General features: G+C 37.3%; 1 protein-coding gene across 1 annotated transcript in view; it reads left to right on the forward strand.

Moving 5' to 3' along the window:
* Window positions 1–16,872, forward strand: part of chd1 (chromodomain helicase DNA binding protein 1) — a 31,426-nt gene extending 14,554 nt beyond the window's left edge. Inside the window, 19 exon segments of the mRNA XM_051907560.1 lie at window positions 433–581; window positions 1,585–1,681; window positions 5,022–5,117; window positions 5,233–5,409; window positions 5,617–5,777; window positions 6,074–6,115; window positions 6,193–6,223; window positions 6,225–6,327; window positions 6,464–6,602; window positions 7,781–7,931; window positions 8,083–8,205; window positions 8,643–8,786; window positions 9,671–9,940; window positions 10,746–10,871; window positions 11,538–11,716; window positions 12,479–12,578; window positions 12,728–12,779; window positions 13,114–13,360; window positions 15,320–16,872. Coding sequence (XP_051763520.1) covers window positions 433–581; window positions 1,585–1,681; window positions 5,022–5,117; window positions 5,233–5,409; window positions 5,617–5,777; window positions 6,074–6,115; window positions 6,193–6,223; window positions 6,225–6,327; window positions 6,464–6,602; window positions 7,781–7,931; window positions 8,083–8,205; window positions 8,643–8,786; window positions 9,671–9,940; window positions 10,746–10,871; window positions 11,538–11,716; window positions 12,479–12,578; window positions 12,728–12,779; window positions 13,114–13,360; window positions 15,320–15,641 — 2,709 coding nt within the window. The 3' untranslated portion in view covers window positions 15,642–16,872.
* The last annotated feature ends 578 nt before the right edge of the window (window positions 16,873–17,450 follow it).

Consider the following 17,450-nt stretch of genomic DNA (forward strand, 5'->3'; position numbering starts at 1 on the left):
GAAACTAATTCCATGTCTTCTTATAATATTACCAAGTGGCAGCATGTATATTGAAAATAGCAGAGGGCCTAACACAGATCCTTGAGGCACTCCATAATTTACTATCGTTATCTTAGATTTTTCCCCGTTTAAATAAACAAAATTGTGACGGTCTGATAGATACGACCTAAACCACATGCACAGTATTGTTCATCATGGACACATTGTAATACATTGAATAATTCTAGATATTTTATTACAAATTTATTTCATGTATGCTTGCTTAAAACAAAATGTTTAAAGTTCTTTTTACAAAATGAAAAAAAGTAATATCAATGCCATGATAATATTGTGCCTTTATAAAACCTTTGATATAGTCACATGCCTATTCTACATTTATTCTTTATAACTTAGTCTAGTCCTCTACTGTAATGTCTATCTAATCTCTTTCAGGTGAATATATACCGTCTGGTTACGAAGGGCTCAGTTGAGGAGGACATTATTGAGAGAGCCAAGAAGAAAATGGTGTTGGACCACCTGGTGATTCAGAGGATGGACACCACGGGAAAGACGGTCCTCCATACGGGTGCTGCTCCTTCAAGGTAGAGCTACCAATATTGGCATATTGAGTGATTCATTGAGTCATTCATTCACCCAATTCTTTCAAAAGTGCTGATTCATGCGGCTGCATCCGAAATAGCATGTTTCCCTACTATATAGTAGGTGAAAAATAATATATGATGAGTATTGTTTCCGAATTCACATTACTCATAAGAGAGTTGGCAAAAATTACCCAGATGACCTCCACAGGAGAGGATTTGTGAATGGCAGTGAAGTGTCAAAACTAATGCTGTTAAGGTCACATGACAGTGACATGGTGAATTCAGTACATCTGGATTACATTCATGCTACACACATTCATACTAAATAGAACATACTTTTTTAATAATTTAATTATTCAAAATAAGTACCTACTCAGTCTGCTATTCTCGACGCAGCCACTTGCTTTATGAATGGTTCATTGTTTCATTGGCTAACTGTGGCTTTTTTAGGAACTCTTGGTTGGTGAAAATGGTCAATATTGTCTAAAATTAATGCCACTTCCCCTAATATTACCTACTTGTTTATTGAACAGTTGTATAAAATCAATGTCATATTTGCAATCATGCTGATATTAGGGAAAACAGCACTCTTGGTCATGTGTTTAACTATATCATATGTTATAATATTTTCTTTTTAACTGTGGGATGTTAAGCTTCTGTGTGTTTCACAAGCTTCAAAACAGAAGATTTAGGTCTCACTGCAGTTTTCCTCTATGGTTTAACTATTTAAGGCAAAAAACATAGGACAGCCATTGAATTAGTATTGATTGTACCGTTGTTCTGTAAAATATATTTTTTAATATTATTATTAAATATGCCATATGATTAAGTACTCAAAATTAAAGAAACGCTCATAGTCAATTGTTTTAATCATTATATTAGTGTATTATCAAAATAATCATTATTTGCAGCTCATATATATTCTTAGTGGAAATTCTGATGATGTGTGTGTGTAGTGTATACATATAATTAATGACATTATTGTTGTCTGATTCCTCTGTAGTTCCACTCCATTCAACAAGGAGGAACTGTCAGCCATCCTGAAGTTTGGTGCTGAAGAACTTTTCAAAGAGCAGGAAGGAGAGGAGCAGGAACCTCAGGTCTGTGTGGTTAATGCAAAGATGCTCATCAGCATGTGGACTAGGGGTGGGAGAAAAAATTGGTTGTCTGATGCACAGTGATTCTTCAATCTTCAAGTCATTCTTCATCTTCAATGTTTATAAATTTCGTTTTTAACCTCAGATACACAATGTTGTTGTGTGCGCTAGAAACAGCTGTATTTTGTTTGCTTTCACACGGACACACATATACAAACCCTCAAACCTTCTATAAAATAATCTTCTGTAAAGTTTGAAAGGTTAAAGCGAATTACAAGGGCAATCACAGGCTTCATTGCACAGGATATGTGCTGAGAGAAATGCGCTTTGCTTGATGTTACGCTTATAATGTGAGGTCTCTCGCCTCCAGCATTTTCCCCTCAAAATGCTCTATGAAGGCATCATTTATGCCGTTTGGAATGCAGTAGGTCTATATATTCAATACGCAAAACTCACTTTCCGACAGACGGCTGCTTTCAAATGCTCATGTGCGCTAGTGAAGAGTGATTGTACAACTCCATCTTGTAAGCGGTTTAATGCACTTGCATCTCAAAATGCTTTTATGATGTGAGATTAATGCAAACAGTTATGTCTTAAGGGATTAAAGACAGGACAAAACATTTGATTTGTCAAAATAGATCTGTGCATTTGTGTGAATGCGGCCTATTAGATCTCCCGCTGTCAGTAATAATCAAACAGCATGAACAGTTTATTCCTTATAATTCGCTTCTTTGTTCATCTTTATTATTTACTCTTTGCTTGTATGTTTTGAATCTCTTTAGCTAGTTGACAATTTTGAACATAGTTGTTTTAATTTTTAATTTGTAATTAAAGTACTTATTACATAATTAAAAAATAATGTACACATAAATTAAAAATTGTTATAAATTGCCTAAGCCAGGATTAAGCCTTAGTTCAATTAGGGCATTTAAGTAGCTTTAATACAGGGTATCCGCGGGGCATTAAAAAGCATTAAAAGTCATTAAATGGATTTTGCGAAAATTAAGGCTTTAAATGGCATTAAAAAGCATTACATTTTATTTCTACAGGCATTACATTTTTTAGATAGTTTTGAAGAAAAACAATACTACCAGTTTATTTTGAATAAAGCCTAAATAATTAATAACTTTGATTTGCTGTCGCAAAATATGTACATTGGTGTGATACGCACACGGAACCAGTTTGGTAATTGCCTCCGGCCGGTGCAAAATTGCCGTAACACCGTTTTGGACAGCGGCGCACTGGGACCTGTAGACAGAAGGCTGCATCAGTGTTGCCAACTTAGTGCCTTTTCAGACCCCTTTTGTGACTTTTTTTCTAAGGTAGCGCGTTGTGACGAATATAGCGATTTGTTAACCTGATCTAGCTTCCGAGACCCACCGGTACTACCGCACGAGCGCGAGATCTTGCTTTCCTGCCGCAGGCGCACCTCTCTGGTTCAGCAGCGCATTCAGTTGAGGATGTGCGTGCTGTCAGAGAACAAATAAAATAGATACTATTGCTTCTAACCTGAGTGATCATTTTACGTGTACATATAGCCAAAATTACTGCAAATGTTTGTCTTATGTGTATGGTGATTTTGTCAGACAACGTCTCGATTATAAATCAGGATTTTAGTGCTGTTATAACATGTCAGGACTCGAACTTTACTTTCCCGACCGGACAAGGACCTGATTAAAACATCAATACCAAAAAAAAAAAAAAAAAGCAATTTGGGAATCACCAAAACGCGAGTATGTCTTATTTTATTACATTTAGTGTTAGTGGGGATCGATAGTGGATAATAGCCTAATAGGCTGTATAATGTACTGACGATAACAAAGTTGCGCTGTTGAGGCTCGCGCACCATCTCGAGGAGAAATGGAAACATGAGCGAAGTACACACAAAAAGAAACTGTTAAACATACTGCGGTAAAAATTCAAAATGTAGAGTTTTTATAACTTCATACTGGTAAGCAAAACCACATGACCAAGAATGCTTTTTTTTCCTAAATAGGCTACCATCACGATTAAAAACGTGACACTGATTTCATACAACAGTTCAATTAACAAGTAGTTAATATTAAGCGACTTACATTTTAGAAGGAACATTGACTGTTTTTGTTCTATTTTTATCAGCGAAAATAGTTTCAAACAAAGATCACAGCAGAACCAAAGCACAAGCCTTGTTTTCACTACTGAATGATTCAGCGTTTTGAACGAATCGGTTGAGTCAAAGATTCAATGACCCATTCAAAAACAACTGCCTCATTCTTGAATGAATCAGCCATTTGAATGAATTGTTTGAATGAATCAATCAATGACCCACTCATTAAGACAGTTACTTGCCGCCACCTACTGGTGGTTTAGTTTCATTTTTAAAAGTATCATTTTCCCCCCCAACATTTCATATTTGTATTTTCAAACAATATTTAAAACAATCCCATAACATTATTTAATGCAGTTGTAATCAATCAAAAATATGCAGATTCACATATGTCAAAGCTGCAATATTCTGAAAGGATATTGCTTCAGAACAAATTTATATTTCCACCACAAAAAAAAATACTATTCTTTTTTTCTGGACAAGCAACTGTTTTACTCGTACAAGTGAATGATCGATTTACGTTTGTCCACATGACAAGGCTTAATGTCGAGCCCTGTATGTAATCTTAATGGGCCGCGTTTCAGTCACCATTTCATATTGTCTGACAACAAAAACAGAAAAAATATATAGATGAAACAATTTTATTGGAAATTTGGCTGTATTAAAATTATGTGAGCAAAAGGGTAGCAGCAGAGAAGCAAACAAATGTAAAGGGCTGACACTTGGCAGAATGCGAATACAACAGTGACATGATGAATTTTCGAATTGCCGTATGTCGTCATCTATCGACAGCGGCATATATATATGGCATTAAAATTTTTTAAAAATTGGCATTAAAAAGGCATTAAAAAGCATTAAATTAGATTTGATGAAACCTGTAGAAACCCTGTAATAAACGTACACTAGAAAAAAACATTACTGGTATGCATCTTGAGACAAAACAATGGCTCTGACATATTTTAAGATCTGTCAGTACAAGTTACGTTCAATTACAACAGCTCAACAACAGCATGCATTTTAGTCTAGGACTTGCTTAAGCCTTGTTTGTGAAACTGGGGGAAAGTTGGTAAACGAATGAATTAATTAATTAATATGAATGAATGAATGAATTTAATTAATTAATTAATTAATTAATTAGATGTAGATGAAGAATAGTTTTGGGATTGGATCGTGAGGTGCCTAAAGTTTCCTATCCGTAGTATTAATGTGGGCTTCTGTGCAGCAACTTGTGTTTGATGATATTTGTTGATCTGGTAGGAGATGGATATTGATGAAATCCTGAAAAGAGCAGAGACCAGGGAGAACGATCCTGGACCGTCGACTGTAGGAGAAGAGCTCCTCTCACAATTTAAGGTGTGCACTTTAAAACTTGCTGCAAATAATTATTCCGCATGAGTGCTGGACCTCTCTAGAGGCTGTCAGTCACACCATTAACACGCTATTAAACAATGCTTGCTCCATAATGCAGGTGGCGAATTTCTCTGTGATGGAGGATGAGGAAATTGACATGGACACGGAGCGGAATGTTAAGAACTGGGATGACATTATCCCAGAGGAACAGCGGAGGAGACTTGAGGAGGAGGAGCGACAAAAAGAGCTTGCAGAGATCTATTTACTGCCCCGCATGAGGAAATGTGCTAAACAGGTTAGCCAATCATACACTGTTTAACGATGCCGGTAAACAAATGTCTATTTGTGTAATTACTTTAGAAGATTGTTAAATGCTTGGTTTACATTGTTATATACATAAAATGAGCGGTGTTGATGAATGATAAAAGATAAGTGACTCTCATAGCAACAATACACCTTTAGTTCTTTGTACTTTATCTACTTGTTTGTTTTGTAATGACAGATCAACTTTAATGGGAATGAGGGCAGACGCAGCCGGAACAGACGATACTCTGGTTCAGACAGCGATTCGGTCTCCGACAGAAAGAGGCCCAAGAAACGAGGAAGACCTCGAACTATTCCAAGAGAGAACATTAAAGGTTTCACTGATGCTGAGATACGCAGGTAGAGCCGCTGATGCTCAGTTTATTTAATTCAGCACTAGGGGTGGGCGATATAAGCTGTTTGATATCGTGTTAATGGTAGTGTATATTACAAAATAGTCACTTTTGGGAAGTCAGTGGGGGGAAAAAAAGGTTTTTGTATTAAATAATCTTGTGGAAATGCCTATTATTGGATAATACAGTGAGAATTTGCTTTGAAGTTTTCTTCACAAATATATATATGATACAGCTATAATTTAAGTCCTTAAATTCAAGTATATTAATTTTTGTATGACCAATGTTTTTTGTTTCCCACAGATTTATCAAAAGTTACAAAAAATTTGGTGGGCCTTTAGAAAGGTAAGTAACTGTTTTTCATCACTTCAGATGTTATTGGTTGGGCCTCTATCATTGATGTGACTGTCACTGTATCACAGGCTGGATGCTATCGCTCGTGATGCTGAGTTAGGTGGATAAATCGGAGCATGATCTGCGGCGCCTGGCTGAGACCGTACACAACGGCTGTTTGAGAACGCTAAGGGAGAACCCCTGTGGACCTGAAAGAACCTCAGGCAAGAGCATCAGAAAACTACGTTCACTGATCCCACAAGTGTCCCAACTAAAGTGATTAAATGTGCCCCCATATGAAGCATCTGAGGGGGGAATCCAAGGCCTGTCTTAATTGTATTCTTTGCTGGTTCATATCAGGAGGCAGGCGAGGGAAGGTGAAGGGACCCACTTTCAGGATCTCAGGGGTTCAAGTCAATGCTAAGCTGGTGATCTCTCATGAGGAGGAGCTGGCACCATTACATAAGGCCATTCCTGCTGACCCAGAGGAGAGGAAGAGGTAAAAAAAAAAGAAAAAAAGAGCAAAACTGTCAACCAGGCTTGACTAGAGTTCAGCAGCCTGCATTGTTTTTAATATGACGTGTCATGAAAGATGCAGTAAGCAATTTCTGAGAAACACTGTTGATATTTGAAATCGACACCCAAACACACACCCCCCCAAACACACATTAGTATTATATTGAAGTTCATTGTACAGCACTTTGGGCAACTGCTGTTGTATTAAATTGTGCTTTATAAAGAAAGAAAAAGGATGAATTCTGAGCATTCTAAATGAGCGACTGTGTGCTCGAGCTAAGTAATTTACATAAATCACACCCGAACCATGTCCATATTGGGGCATTCTGCACACTTTTCTTTCACACTCTGCAAACATGAAGTTCTCTAAAGACGCGTTCTCGCCTGAGAGCACGTGCTTTAAGATCCTCGAGCAATGCCAAGAGTGCCATCCTCAAAATATATTTAAACGCGATAAACACCTTTTATACAGACATTACAGACTTCTGATTAGCCAGCTGTACATACGCATATCTGCATCTTTATGCAGAGTTAACTTGAGCTTGAGCTACAACGCACTGTTTTTTACTCTTTTACTGATAGGCTAGGCCTATGTGAAATATAATTAGATCTATATTTGTTTAAAATTTCATCTTAACATGTTTAAGCGTGGTTTTTTTTTTTTTTTTTTTTTTTTTTTTGTACGAGTGGTTTCAGTTCTTACATTTTTTCGTAATTTAGAATAAATTTCAGAATAAATTATTGATGATATTTGAAAATGTTTGTACGCAGATTTCACGAACAAATTCGCGCATACGCATGCTTGGTGAATGAGACCCAATGTTACTTGCATATCAGGCAGAAACACAGCAACCTCAGAATCCGTGTTCAGGCCTTCCCACTCTCTAATGTCTCTCCAGTGCTAGAAAGATTTTCCAATATTAACATGGGTCCTAAAGCTCTTGCCTGATCACAAAATTGTTTTAGGTGTTGAATTTATACAGTATTTTCAACAGCATTTCTCAGAAATCACTTAATGCACCTTTAAACTAAAAGTTTAAAAGTAGTTAAAAGAGCCTCTCAAGACACTGTATTGTGTTCCTTTGGTTGCTTGCTTTGTGAAGACAGAAAATTTACTTATTAGATAAGATGTTCATCTTTTTTTTTTTCTAATATGTAAAGGTATATAATCCCATGCCACTCAAAGGCAGCTCATTTTGACATTGAGTGGGGTAAAGAGGACGACTCCAGCCTGCTTATTGGAATCTATGAGTATGGATATGGAAGCTGGGAAATGATCAAGATGGACCCAGACCTCAACCTCACACATAAGGTACAGAAACGCATAGAGAAACCATTGTGGTGTTTGACCAATACGTCCTGTTATATTGTTGTTCTTTTTATTTTAGTGATTTAAATGATAACTTTAAATTTAAATAATGATAACACATTTAAATGATAACTTGTTACAAAACTTGTTGCAGCTCCTTCCAGATGATCCTGACAAGAAGCCACAGGCCAAACAGCTGCAGACACGAGCTGACTACCTCATCAAATTACTGAGCAAAGACCTCGCCAAGAAGGAAGCACAGAAACAGGCTGGCACGGTGAGTCACAGAGATTAAATACAATCCACACATACTACAATATATCATTTGGTTGACTTAAAGCAGATGTAAATGACAAGTGGTATTCTGCAAAGCGACAAAAGTGTCAAAGTCTTTGTTCACAATTGATGAAAATCACTGAGTTTGTTCAGTGTAGTCTGTATCCGGTACATCAACTGTGACTTTTCAATGATTAATTACAAATTCACAAGATCTCACAAGCACAGTTAATCATTCTTAATAGTTGCAACCAACTATTTGTTTATTGCACTTGTTCCTAAACTTTTTGAAACCATTGCCTTTTAGCTAAAGCATACATTTTTCTTGTAAGAAAGCAAGTGAAATATGCAATAACATTGTCTGTGAACAGCTCATACATTACTTCATTTGCTCTTTAGTGCTTTATTACAGACACTGATGTTTCTTCTGCTCTATAGGCAAATTCACGCAAGAGAAAACCACGGGGCAAAAAGAATAAAGCTGTAAAACAGAAGATGGATGATGTGACGAACAGTCTGTCCTCTGCACCGCCATCGGATAAGAGCTCTGAAGAAGAGGATGAGAAAGAGGAAGAGGAGAAGGTTTGTGTTGAGCTGGTATACCATGTGAGGCTAAAGGCTCGCATACAGTAAAACATCCCATAGAAGACAGCCTGTACTTATATTTCTAATTCTCAAACAGTTGAAGCCGTCAAGCTATATCAACTATTGAGATGAATTTTCATTTAGGTACTAGGGTTCTCAGTCTTGCAGTCTATTAAGGAATTTTTAGAAGTGAGATTTCTAGACCTGGAGAAGTCATGGACATTCATAATCTTAAACTCGTGAAAATGTCTATAAATACATAGTAATTGTTCTTAATTGAGTAGGATTTGCTAAGAAATTACATTGGTGACCTTACCCAAAACTTATATATATATTGACACTTTCACAAGGCACACTGTCGAAAAGGGCAGTACTGCCTTTACAGCATGATTTCCCAAGGCTGGATAATCTGCACGCATGTTATCCAGAAATCTGGCTGATTTTTGCTAAATGATGCGCACTTAAGTGTCAATGAGGTCTGATACATCCTACTATAAGCCATTTCAATAAGCTTTAGGAACAAAATCAGCCTTGGCAAAAAGTGGTGGAGACATTAGAAATGATGCCCATATCTCTACTTTCTGCCTTTTTGTAGCAAATTCATCAGTGTGCTACTTATTCTGAAGATTTAACAACAACATAAAATCCAAATTGGCCATATTTACTTATAAATAAATTATAAGTACTGCATATATGATAAATACGATAAACGTCCCCTGACCTGTTGTGCACAATGACTTTCTCCTTCTCAAACAACTTTCCTAATGACGTAACCAAGCTTGGAAAATCATTATTTGCAGTATTCTGTTCCTTTTTGAAATCATCACATTCTGGAAGTTAAATGCATTACCAGTACTAATGTGTTTTCTGTTGTCTTGCAGGAAACTCCTCCAGTGAAGCCACCCAACAGAAGAGCACGCATGTCAGAGCGGGCAGTAAAAGAGGAGGAAGAGGAGGAGGACGAGGAAGAGTCTGATGAGGATGAGTTTGAGGATAAAGAGCCAGTTGAGAAGGATGTACCAGAGAAAGTGGTTAAGAAAGAGATTAAGAAGGAGAAGAAAGAGGAGGGCCGTGACAGCAAAGAGAGAGAACCAAAAGAGAAGGAGCTGAAGCCAGAGCCTGTGCATCGAGAGGAAGAAACTCCTGCAGAGGTCACAATCATCATAATAACACACCTCTAACACACCCTTAAACTATAGCCTTATTTTGAAACATAGTGAGCTGCCTACCTAGAAAACATTTTTTTGAAGTAAAAAGCCCATTCAAATTCCTGTTATAGCCCATTTGTATTTTTTTTTTTTTTTTTTTTTTTTTTTTTTTTTTTTTTTTTATTGAATGTCCACATTTACAACGCTCTTGGTCTCACTCGATCAAACACATGTGGTCTCTCATTAGTTGCTCATCCCATTTAGAGTTGTCAAAAGTACCGACTTCGGTACTGAAACTTTAAAAATGTGACTCTTTGAGTCCTGTTGAGCAGATTTGTAAACACCTCTGATTGGCCATTGTGTTGATGTGCTCATCGGATGTGTCTGTGATTGGTTTCAAAAACATTGTAAATAGTCATCAATGATGCTCTTCACTGAGCACTTACACAGATACAACTTTAATCCCAGTGTTATTCTGTGGCAATTCTAGTTTATAATCGTATCTCTGTAAATGTTTTATAGCAGTAGAGAGATGTATAAACATAGACACAGTGATATTTCAGCAAACTTCCCATGACAATTGGTGAGGAGACTTCAGTCAGACCCTCTTCTATTCTGAATCGATAAGTATTACAGACCTTTTGATAGATTTTAGTAAAAACAGGCCAAAAATCCTTCAGGAGTCAAATACCTGAGGTTCAAAATTGCTTTTCCAGGCAGCTCGCTAGGTTTTAAGATCTTTGTATCCAACTATAGTGTTGGGTACAACATGTGCATATATTTAAACAGCCTTTGACCCTGTTCTCAGGCTGTAGAGGTGAAAGCAGAAGTGCGGGAAAAGAAGGCTGACACCCCCGTGCACACGCCCACAGGAGGAGATGCAATTCCTCTGTCTGAGGAGTCTGAAGAACTGGACCAGAAAACCTTTAGCGTGGTGAGTTTGATGGGCTGGATTCCGAAGAACTGAGAAGCCATGCTCATATTTACATCTGATCCAAACCTTTCCTCCGGAAATCCAAAGCCACATCAAAAACACTAGCTAAGTTTACATGGACCCTAACGAAAAAAAAAAAACAAAAAAAAAGTCAGATCAGCCACTTCAATCAGAATGAATTGGTGAAATTTCATTCGGATTGTAAAATGTGGTTGAAAGCTTTTCTGATCGGTTCGGTAGAACACGTAAAAACTAGAACCTTCTATACACAAGCAATGACATAAAAATGGCATAATAATGTATGATGTGTGAAACAAGCTGTTGTTGAATATAGTGTAATAAATGTATCTAATATTCCCCTTCCACTCATCGTATGTAAAAGTGCAAGACCATGTTTCGCTTTGGACTCATTCACACTTATTCAAATAAACTGCACTAACCGAGCAATCACACCAGAATTAATTTTAATGCAACCAAATCTGCCAAGTGTGAATACACCCTAATAAGACGGATATACAAACTGCTCATCTTTAGGCAAAATTTGCCATTTGTTTGCCAAGTAGGCGAAACACTAGGTTTTAGAACAGAAGTTGATGTCCCATTTTCTAAATGATACTGATGTAGATGCTTGTACTGTAATAAAGTATGTGTCTATGTATTTTTCAGTGTAAGGAGCGCATGAGGCCTGTGAAGGCAGCACTGAAGCAGTTGGATCGTCCAGAGAAGGGGCTATCTGAGCGAGAGCAGCTGGAACATACGCGGCAATGCCTGATCAAAATAGGAGATCACATCACTGAGTGTCTGAGAGAATACACCAACCCCGAACAGATCAAACAGTGGAGGAAGTACGATCATTTTATCATGAGCCTAGTATGCACAGTAGAGCTGCATGATTAATCATTAAAAGATCACAATCTCGTTTCCAACACCCACTCGATCTTATTCTTAAATGACAAAGATTCGGCTGATCACCGCAAACACTCAGATCTGTGCTGGCGATACTGCTGAGCCAGAGAGCTGTTGTCATATATAGGTATGAAACAGCTTCCCAAACAGTCTATACAACCACACAGCATCATTTGTATTACAATAATTCAGATTATCACAGAAGTACTGGGATAAAAGTTTATATTCTGGATATAAACACTGATATCTACAGAAGTGATCAAAATAGAGCAAATCACCTTTTGAAAGTAACTTGGCGCTTCAAATAAAGATTGTATCGACCAGTAGGTGGCATCAAGAGACTGTTTAAATTTATTTGTCATTGAATCATTCATTCAAGATATTCATTCATTCAAAAAACAAAAAAAACAAAAAAAAAAAAACACTGATTCATCCAGTAATGAACAAATGAAGTCTTTGAGGGAGTCGTTGAATCATTAATTCAAAACAATTTTAAATAATTCATTCAGATTCATCAAACATTTTAAATAGACTGCAGCAATTAACATTTGTCAGAACTTCTAGTAAATTATTTTTAGTTTATTCAGAATCGTGGGAGAATCACAATCTCTATTTAAAACAAATCATGCAGCTCTAATGCACAGTATATAAATGAAGGTCATATTGAGATAATCAACATCTTGATTGTTCCCATATTCCAGAAATCTGTGGATATTTGTTTCGAAATTCACTGAATTTGATGCAAGGAAACTGCATAAACTGTATAAGCACGCCATCAAGAAAAGACAAGAAAATGCTCAGGTATGAAGGCGTTAATATTTTAAGAGCATGTTATGTTTGGATGTTTTTGCTGAATTAGTCTCGTATGTTGTAATGCTTTAATAAATTATTTCATGTTAGTATTTTTGGAATATTGTAATTTGAAGTTTATGATGCTTGTTTCATTTCAGGCAATGGAGCAGAACACTAGCACTGTAAATACACAAAGCTTTAAACACGCAGGTATGTCTGCTCTCTGTTGTGTCCATTTAATTGGTAATTAACATATATGCATTTATACACCTGTCAGAAGGTTTAGTCTGTTTAAACCCCACCTCTTTCTTACAATTGACTGCTAGCTCACGTTCAGATCTGCCTTCATCCAATCAACAACCAATGGATATAACCTAGACCCCACCCAACATTTTTGCCTTTATCGATAATCTGTTTCAAATCATATGTCATTATACAGAAGAAAAAATCTGTCGATACCTCTGTTACATAACTTTAATTGTATATGGATGACATCACATTTTTGTAAATCTGCGTAAAGTTGAATGGCGTTGTTTTTTTTCAGATGTTGAGCGGATAAAGGAGTCACAGCAGGACGACAGCAGCAGAGACAGCTACAGCTCTGACAGACATCATTCATCTCGCTACCATGAACACAGCAAAGAACGTCACCCTGCCGACCTGTACAGGAAGAGCTCAGACTCCAGGAAGAGACCCTACTCCTCCTTCAGCAACGGCAAAGACCATCGAGAGCGAGAGAGAGAGAGAGAGAGAGACCAGTACGGAGAAAGAGGAGAGCGACAGGATAGCAGGTCATTAAACAAACTTTTTTTTTTTTTTTTTTTTGGCTTGCCCTTACAGTCATCGTTTGCAAATGTATCTTTTTCCAAATGTGATTTGAAAGAGAGCCCTGTACATGACATGTGGAAGTAAATAGTGGCCACAAATGAAGAATTCATTCCTATGACTTAATTTGTTTCCTCATTTTAGGTAAATCTTAAAATGGGGTCAAATTAAAGCGATGGAACAAATTAGTTCAACATGGCCACGATTTACTTCACTGTTTACTTAAAACTATGAAAAATGAGGAGGCCTTGAAGTTAAAAAGTTTGAGATCCTGTGTTGTAGATGGTTGGTAATAGTTGTTGACCGATATATCGCCATGCGTAAATTTGACATCTGCATTGGCCAATTAGTTTTTCTGTTTGTTAGTTCTTCTGATGAAGTGAGACATTTATTTTGACAGTGCTGAGAATGCCTGAGTACACAGCGTGGCCATTCTCTGCCATCTTTTAATTTACTGTCTCTGTTAAACAATCCTATCTAATACATTAAATAAACTGTTAAAGTATATGGTATACGAAAGTATTATTAGTAATAGAAAGGAAAACGCTATAATACTCTCGTTTACCGTCAGCATTCAGCAAACACTCAAATTAATGTAACCAAGTCCTGAATATCTAATAAACATTTAATTGCACAAACCTTGCAGACTTAGTTGAACTCCGTTGTGAGATCTTCTCTAGTGTGTATTTGTAGCCTGTGCGGTCCGTGCGAATTGAATGCGGACAGGAATGGTTCAGCTGCCACTGTAGGCGCATGATCCACAAACACTTGCTGCGTTCACGCCATGTCGTATTTACCGTAACTACGAGATAAGCGTTGTTCGTGACGTTCTACTCTGAGCTGTTCTCGGGCTCGGAATTATGCATTTATATGGCAACGCCACTATGAATCTGCAGCCGTCACGTGGTACAAGTCGGAGCTCAGAATTGAAGTTGTAATTATGAGTTCTACTTAATTCTGGTAATTCCAACATGGCATGAACGCAGCTTTTAAACCCTTGATTTCAAACTATGCTGCACTTTATCCTGGTGGCCGTTACACCATATTCATATCATTTTAATTGTGTACTGTATGTAAAATTTAATGTTGCCTCGTCTTTATTTAAAAAAAAAAAAAAAAAAAAAAGATTCCAAGTGCACACAAATTTACCGACATTTACAAAATGTCGGTAACACTTTACAATAAGATTCATTAGTTAAACATCTGTTAATGTATTAACTAACATGAATTAACCATGAGCAATACATGTTACTGTATTTACTAATCTTTGTTAACGTTAGTGAAAGGGTTAGTTCACCCAAAAATGAAAATTTCATTTATTACTCACCCTCATGCCGTTCCACACACATAAGAACTTCGTTAATCTTCGGAACGCAAATTAAGATATTTTTGTTGAAATCTGATTGCTCAGTGAGGCCTGCATAGCCAGCAATGACATTTCCTCTCTCAAGATCCATTAATGTACTAAAAACATATTTAAATCAGTTCATGTGAGTACAGTGGTTCAATATTAATATTATAAAGCGACAAGAATATTTTTGGTGCGCCGAAACAACAAAATAACGACTTATGTAGTGATGGCTGATTTCAAAACACTGCTTCATGAAGCTTCGGAGCGTTATGAATCAGTGTCGAATCAGCGGTTCGAAGCGCCAAAGTCATGTGATTTCAGCAGTTTGGCGGTTTGACACGCGATCCGAATCATGATTCGATACGCTGATTCATAACGCTCCGAAGCTTCAATAAATATACATTTATTTCAGCATTTGTTTTTACTATTTTTAAATTAATGCGAGAATTTCAGGTTGTTTTGTTGTATCAGTAAAATGTCTTGTGTCCAGCTTGGTTGTATCATCATCATCATCATCATCATCATCATCATCATCATCATGTCATAACGTGTGTCTGAATGACTCGTTTTGCAGGTACTACAGTGACAACAAGCACAGGAAGCTGGACGAGCACCGCTCCAGCAGAGAGCACCGATCAGAAAGCAACTCCAAGGACCGAACGCACTCCGAACACCGCTTTCACTCTGAGCACCGGCCCGGCTCTGACTATACGCATCACAAATCGTCCCGGGACTACCGCTACCATTCAGACTGGCAGATGGAGCACCGGCTGTCAGGTAGCGGCCCGCGCTCGCCCCGAGACCAGCGCTCGCCGCTCGGACACCGCTCGCCCTTTGAGTACTCGTCCGACCACAAAAGCACACCCGAACAGGTCTGGAGCAGCCGCAAGACATAACGCCCTCTCTCCCTCCGCTCCACTTTTTCCTGATTAGCCATAGACACACGACACACAGGAAATGCCTTAGGGGACTGTTGGCCGCTGCACTGGGGCTCTGGGAGTGCCACCCTTTCCTACTCACCTTGGAGGAAACACAGATTTACACATATTTTTGTATTTAAGAGTTGGCTGCATTCTTTCGTAGGTGCTGCAGAGTAATTTTTTTTAATTATTATTTTTATAAATTGACTACTTTCCTTTTGTTTTTGTTTTTTACTTTGAAACAGACGAATCCATGTTTCACTCTCGCGTGCGACACTGGATCCTGACGTACAGCCGTAAATAAACGCGACGCAGCTTATTTAAGAAGTGTTGAGTGAAAGGACGCTACATCTGCGTGTCGTCTTTATCAGCTAGAGGATGTCAAGGGTTTCTGTTCTGAAGGACTGGGGTTCACCTTCCAAAGTACCTCGTTTACAGTGTTTTGTGACCATTTTGCCAATTTTTATCTGTAATTTTTCTTTCCATCATGCTTGAATTATTTAAATCTGTCTCGGCTGTAAAATAATCTGGACTATTTTTAGTGCGCATCAGATAATGTCACTTTTTCACATTGTACTACTGTAAATTATTGTATAAAGTAAATCAAATGGGCTTTTCTCAGGCTGGTATTTTTTTAACTATTTCCCCATTGACTCAGGCTATTTTCTCTCTTCCTTTTTATTTTATTATTATTATTATTATTTTTTTTTTTTTTTTTGACATTTTTAAATCTCAGTAGATTGAATCATAAAATGGAGTTGGGGTAAATATTCCATGTGTATTCATTCTGTAGGAACGTTTTGTTTGTTGATCTCTTTGGTTTATCTCTATTTGTAAGTGAAGTAGCCTCACTTTATAATGGCATCATGTCATAAAATACAAACCGTGTATTAAAAAAAGGACGTGAAAGGATCGATCATAGCTAGAGGCACTTATGAGCTCTCATTAGAACATTTCCATGATAATCTTTCCTCTTGTTTTCTATAAATGTTGGCAATAATGTACTCTTTTCTATGCAGCCCGAGTGTTTTTTCTGGTGACTGGCCCGAGTAAGTCAGAATGCTGTTACAGGACATACTGATGTATATAGATCTCCTTCTATATTTCAAATCCAAATTTACACTGAAAATGCATGGATTTTTAAAGTAATTGTTTTATATAATTGTTTATAAAGTCATTAAACTCAAATCACTGTTTTCACCTGTAATCTGGCTTTAATGTAATTTAGTGTGCTTTCTACTAGTTCTTATGCAGTCATTTTCAAAATAGTTTTGGGAAGATACGAGGTTGAATCATTCTTCAAAAGCATTTGACAGTTAGCTGGGCTGGTATTCGTCTATGCCAGTGAATACAGACTTTAAAAATGGCGGAAAAATTTGCGAACAAAGGTTTTTACACTTAGTTGCTGCTGATGCTACAATACTCAGAGTAAACTCTTATTTGTGTTGCATGATGCATTTGTAATGCCAGGAAGTTGAGTAGAAGCCAGCCAATCATATTAGATTTGGGCTGTGTCCGAAATGGCATACTCTCTTGAGTAGGTGCTTATTTTGAATAAGTACTTTGTGAGGACTGAAAAGGTACATTCTAAAAAGTATGAATGTAATCACTGTCATGCACAAATCCTGTCATGGCCTCATGGGATAGTAAATTGTCCATGGTTATGCACACTTCAGAATCTCCCCTGAAGAAGCAGGTCAGACAGGTGTTTTTTTTTCCCCCTACTTTTATGAGCAGTTGGCATACGTGTCACATACTGTTTTTCACCTACTATACAGTAGGGAA

Source organism: Ctenopharyngodon idella, chromosome 10, assembly GCF_019924925.1.
Source record: "Ctenopharyngodon idella isolate HZGC_01 chromosome 10, HZGC01, whole genome shotgun sequence".
Lineage (NCBI taxonomy): Eukaryota > Metazoa > Chordata > Actinopteri > Cypriniformes > Xenocyprididae > Ctenopharyngodon > Ctenopharyngodon idella.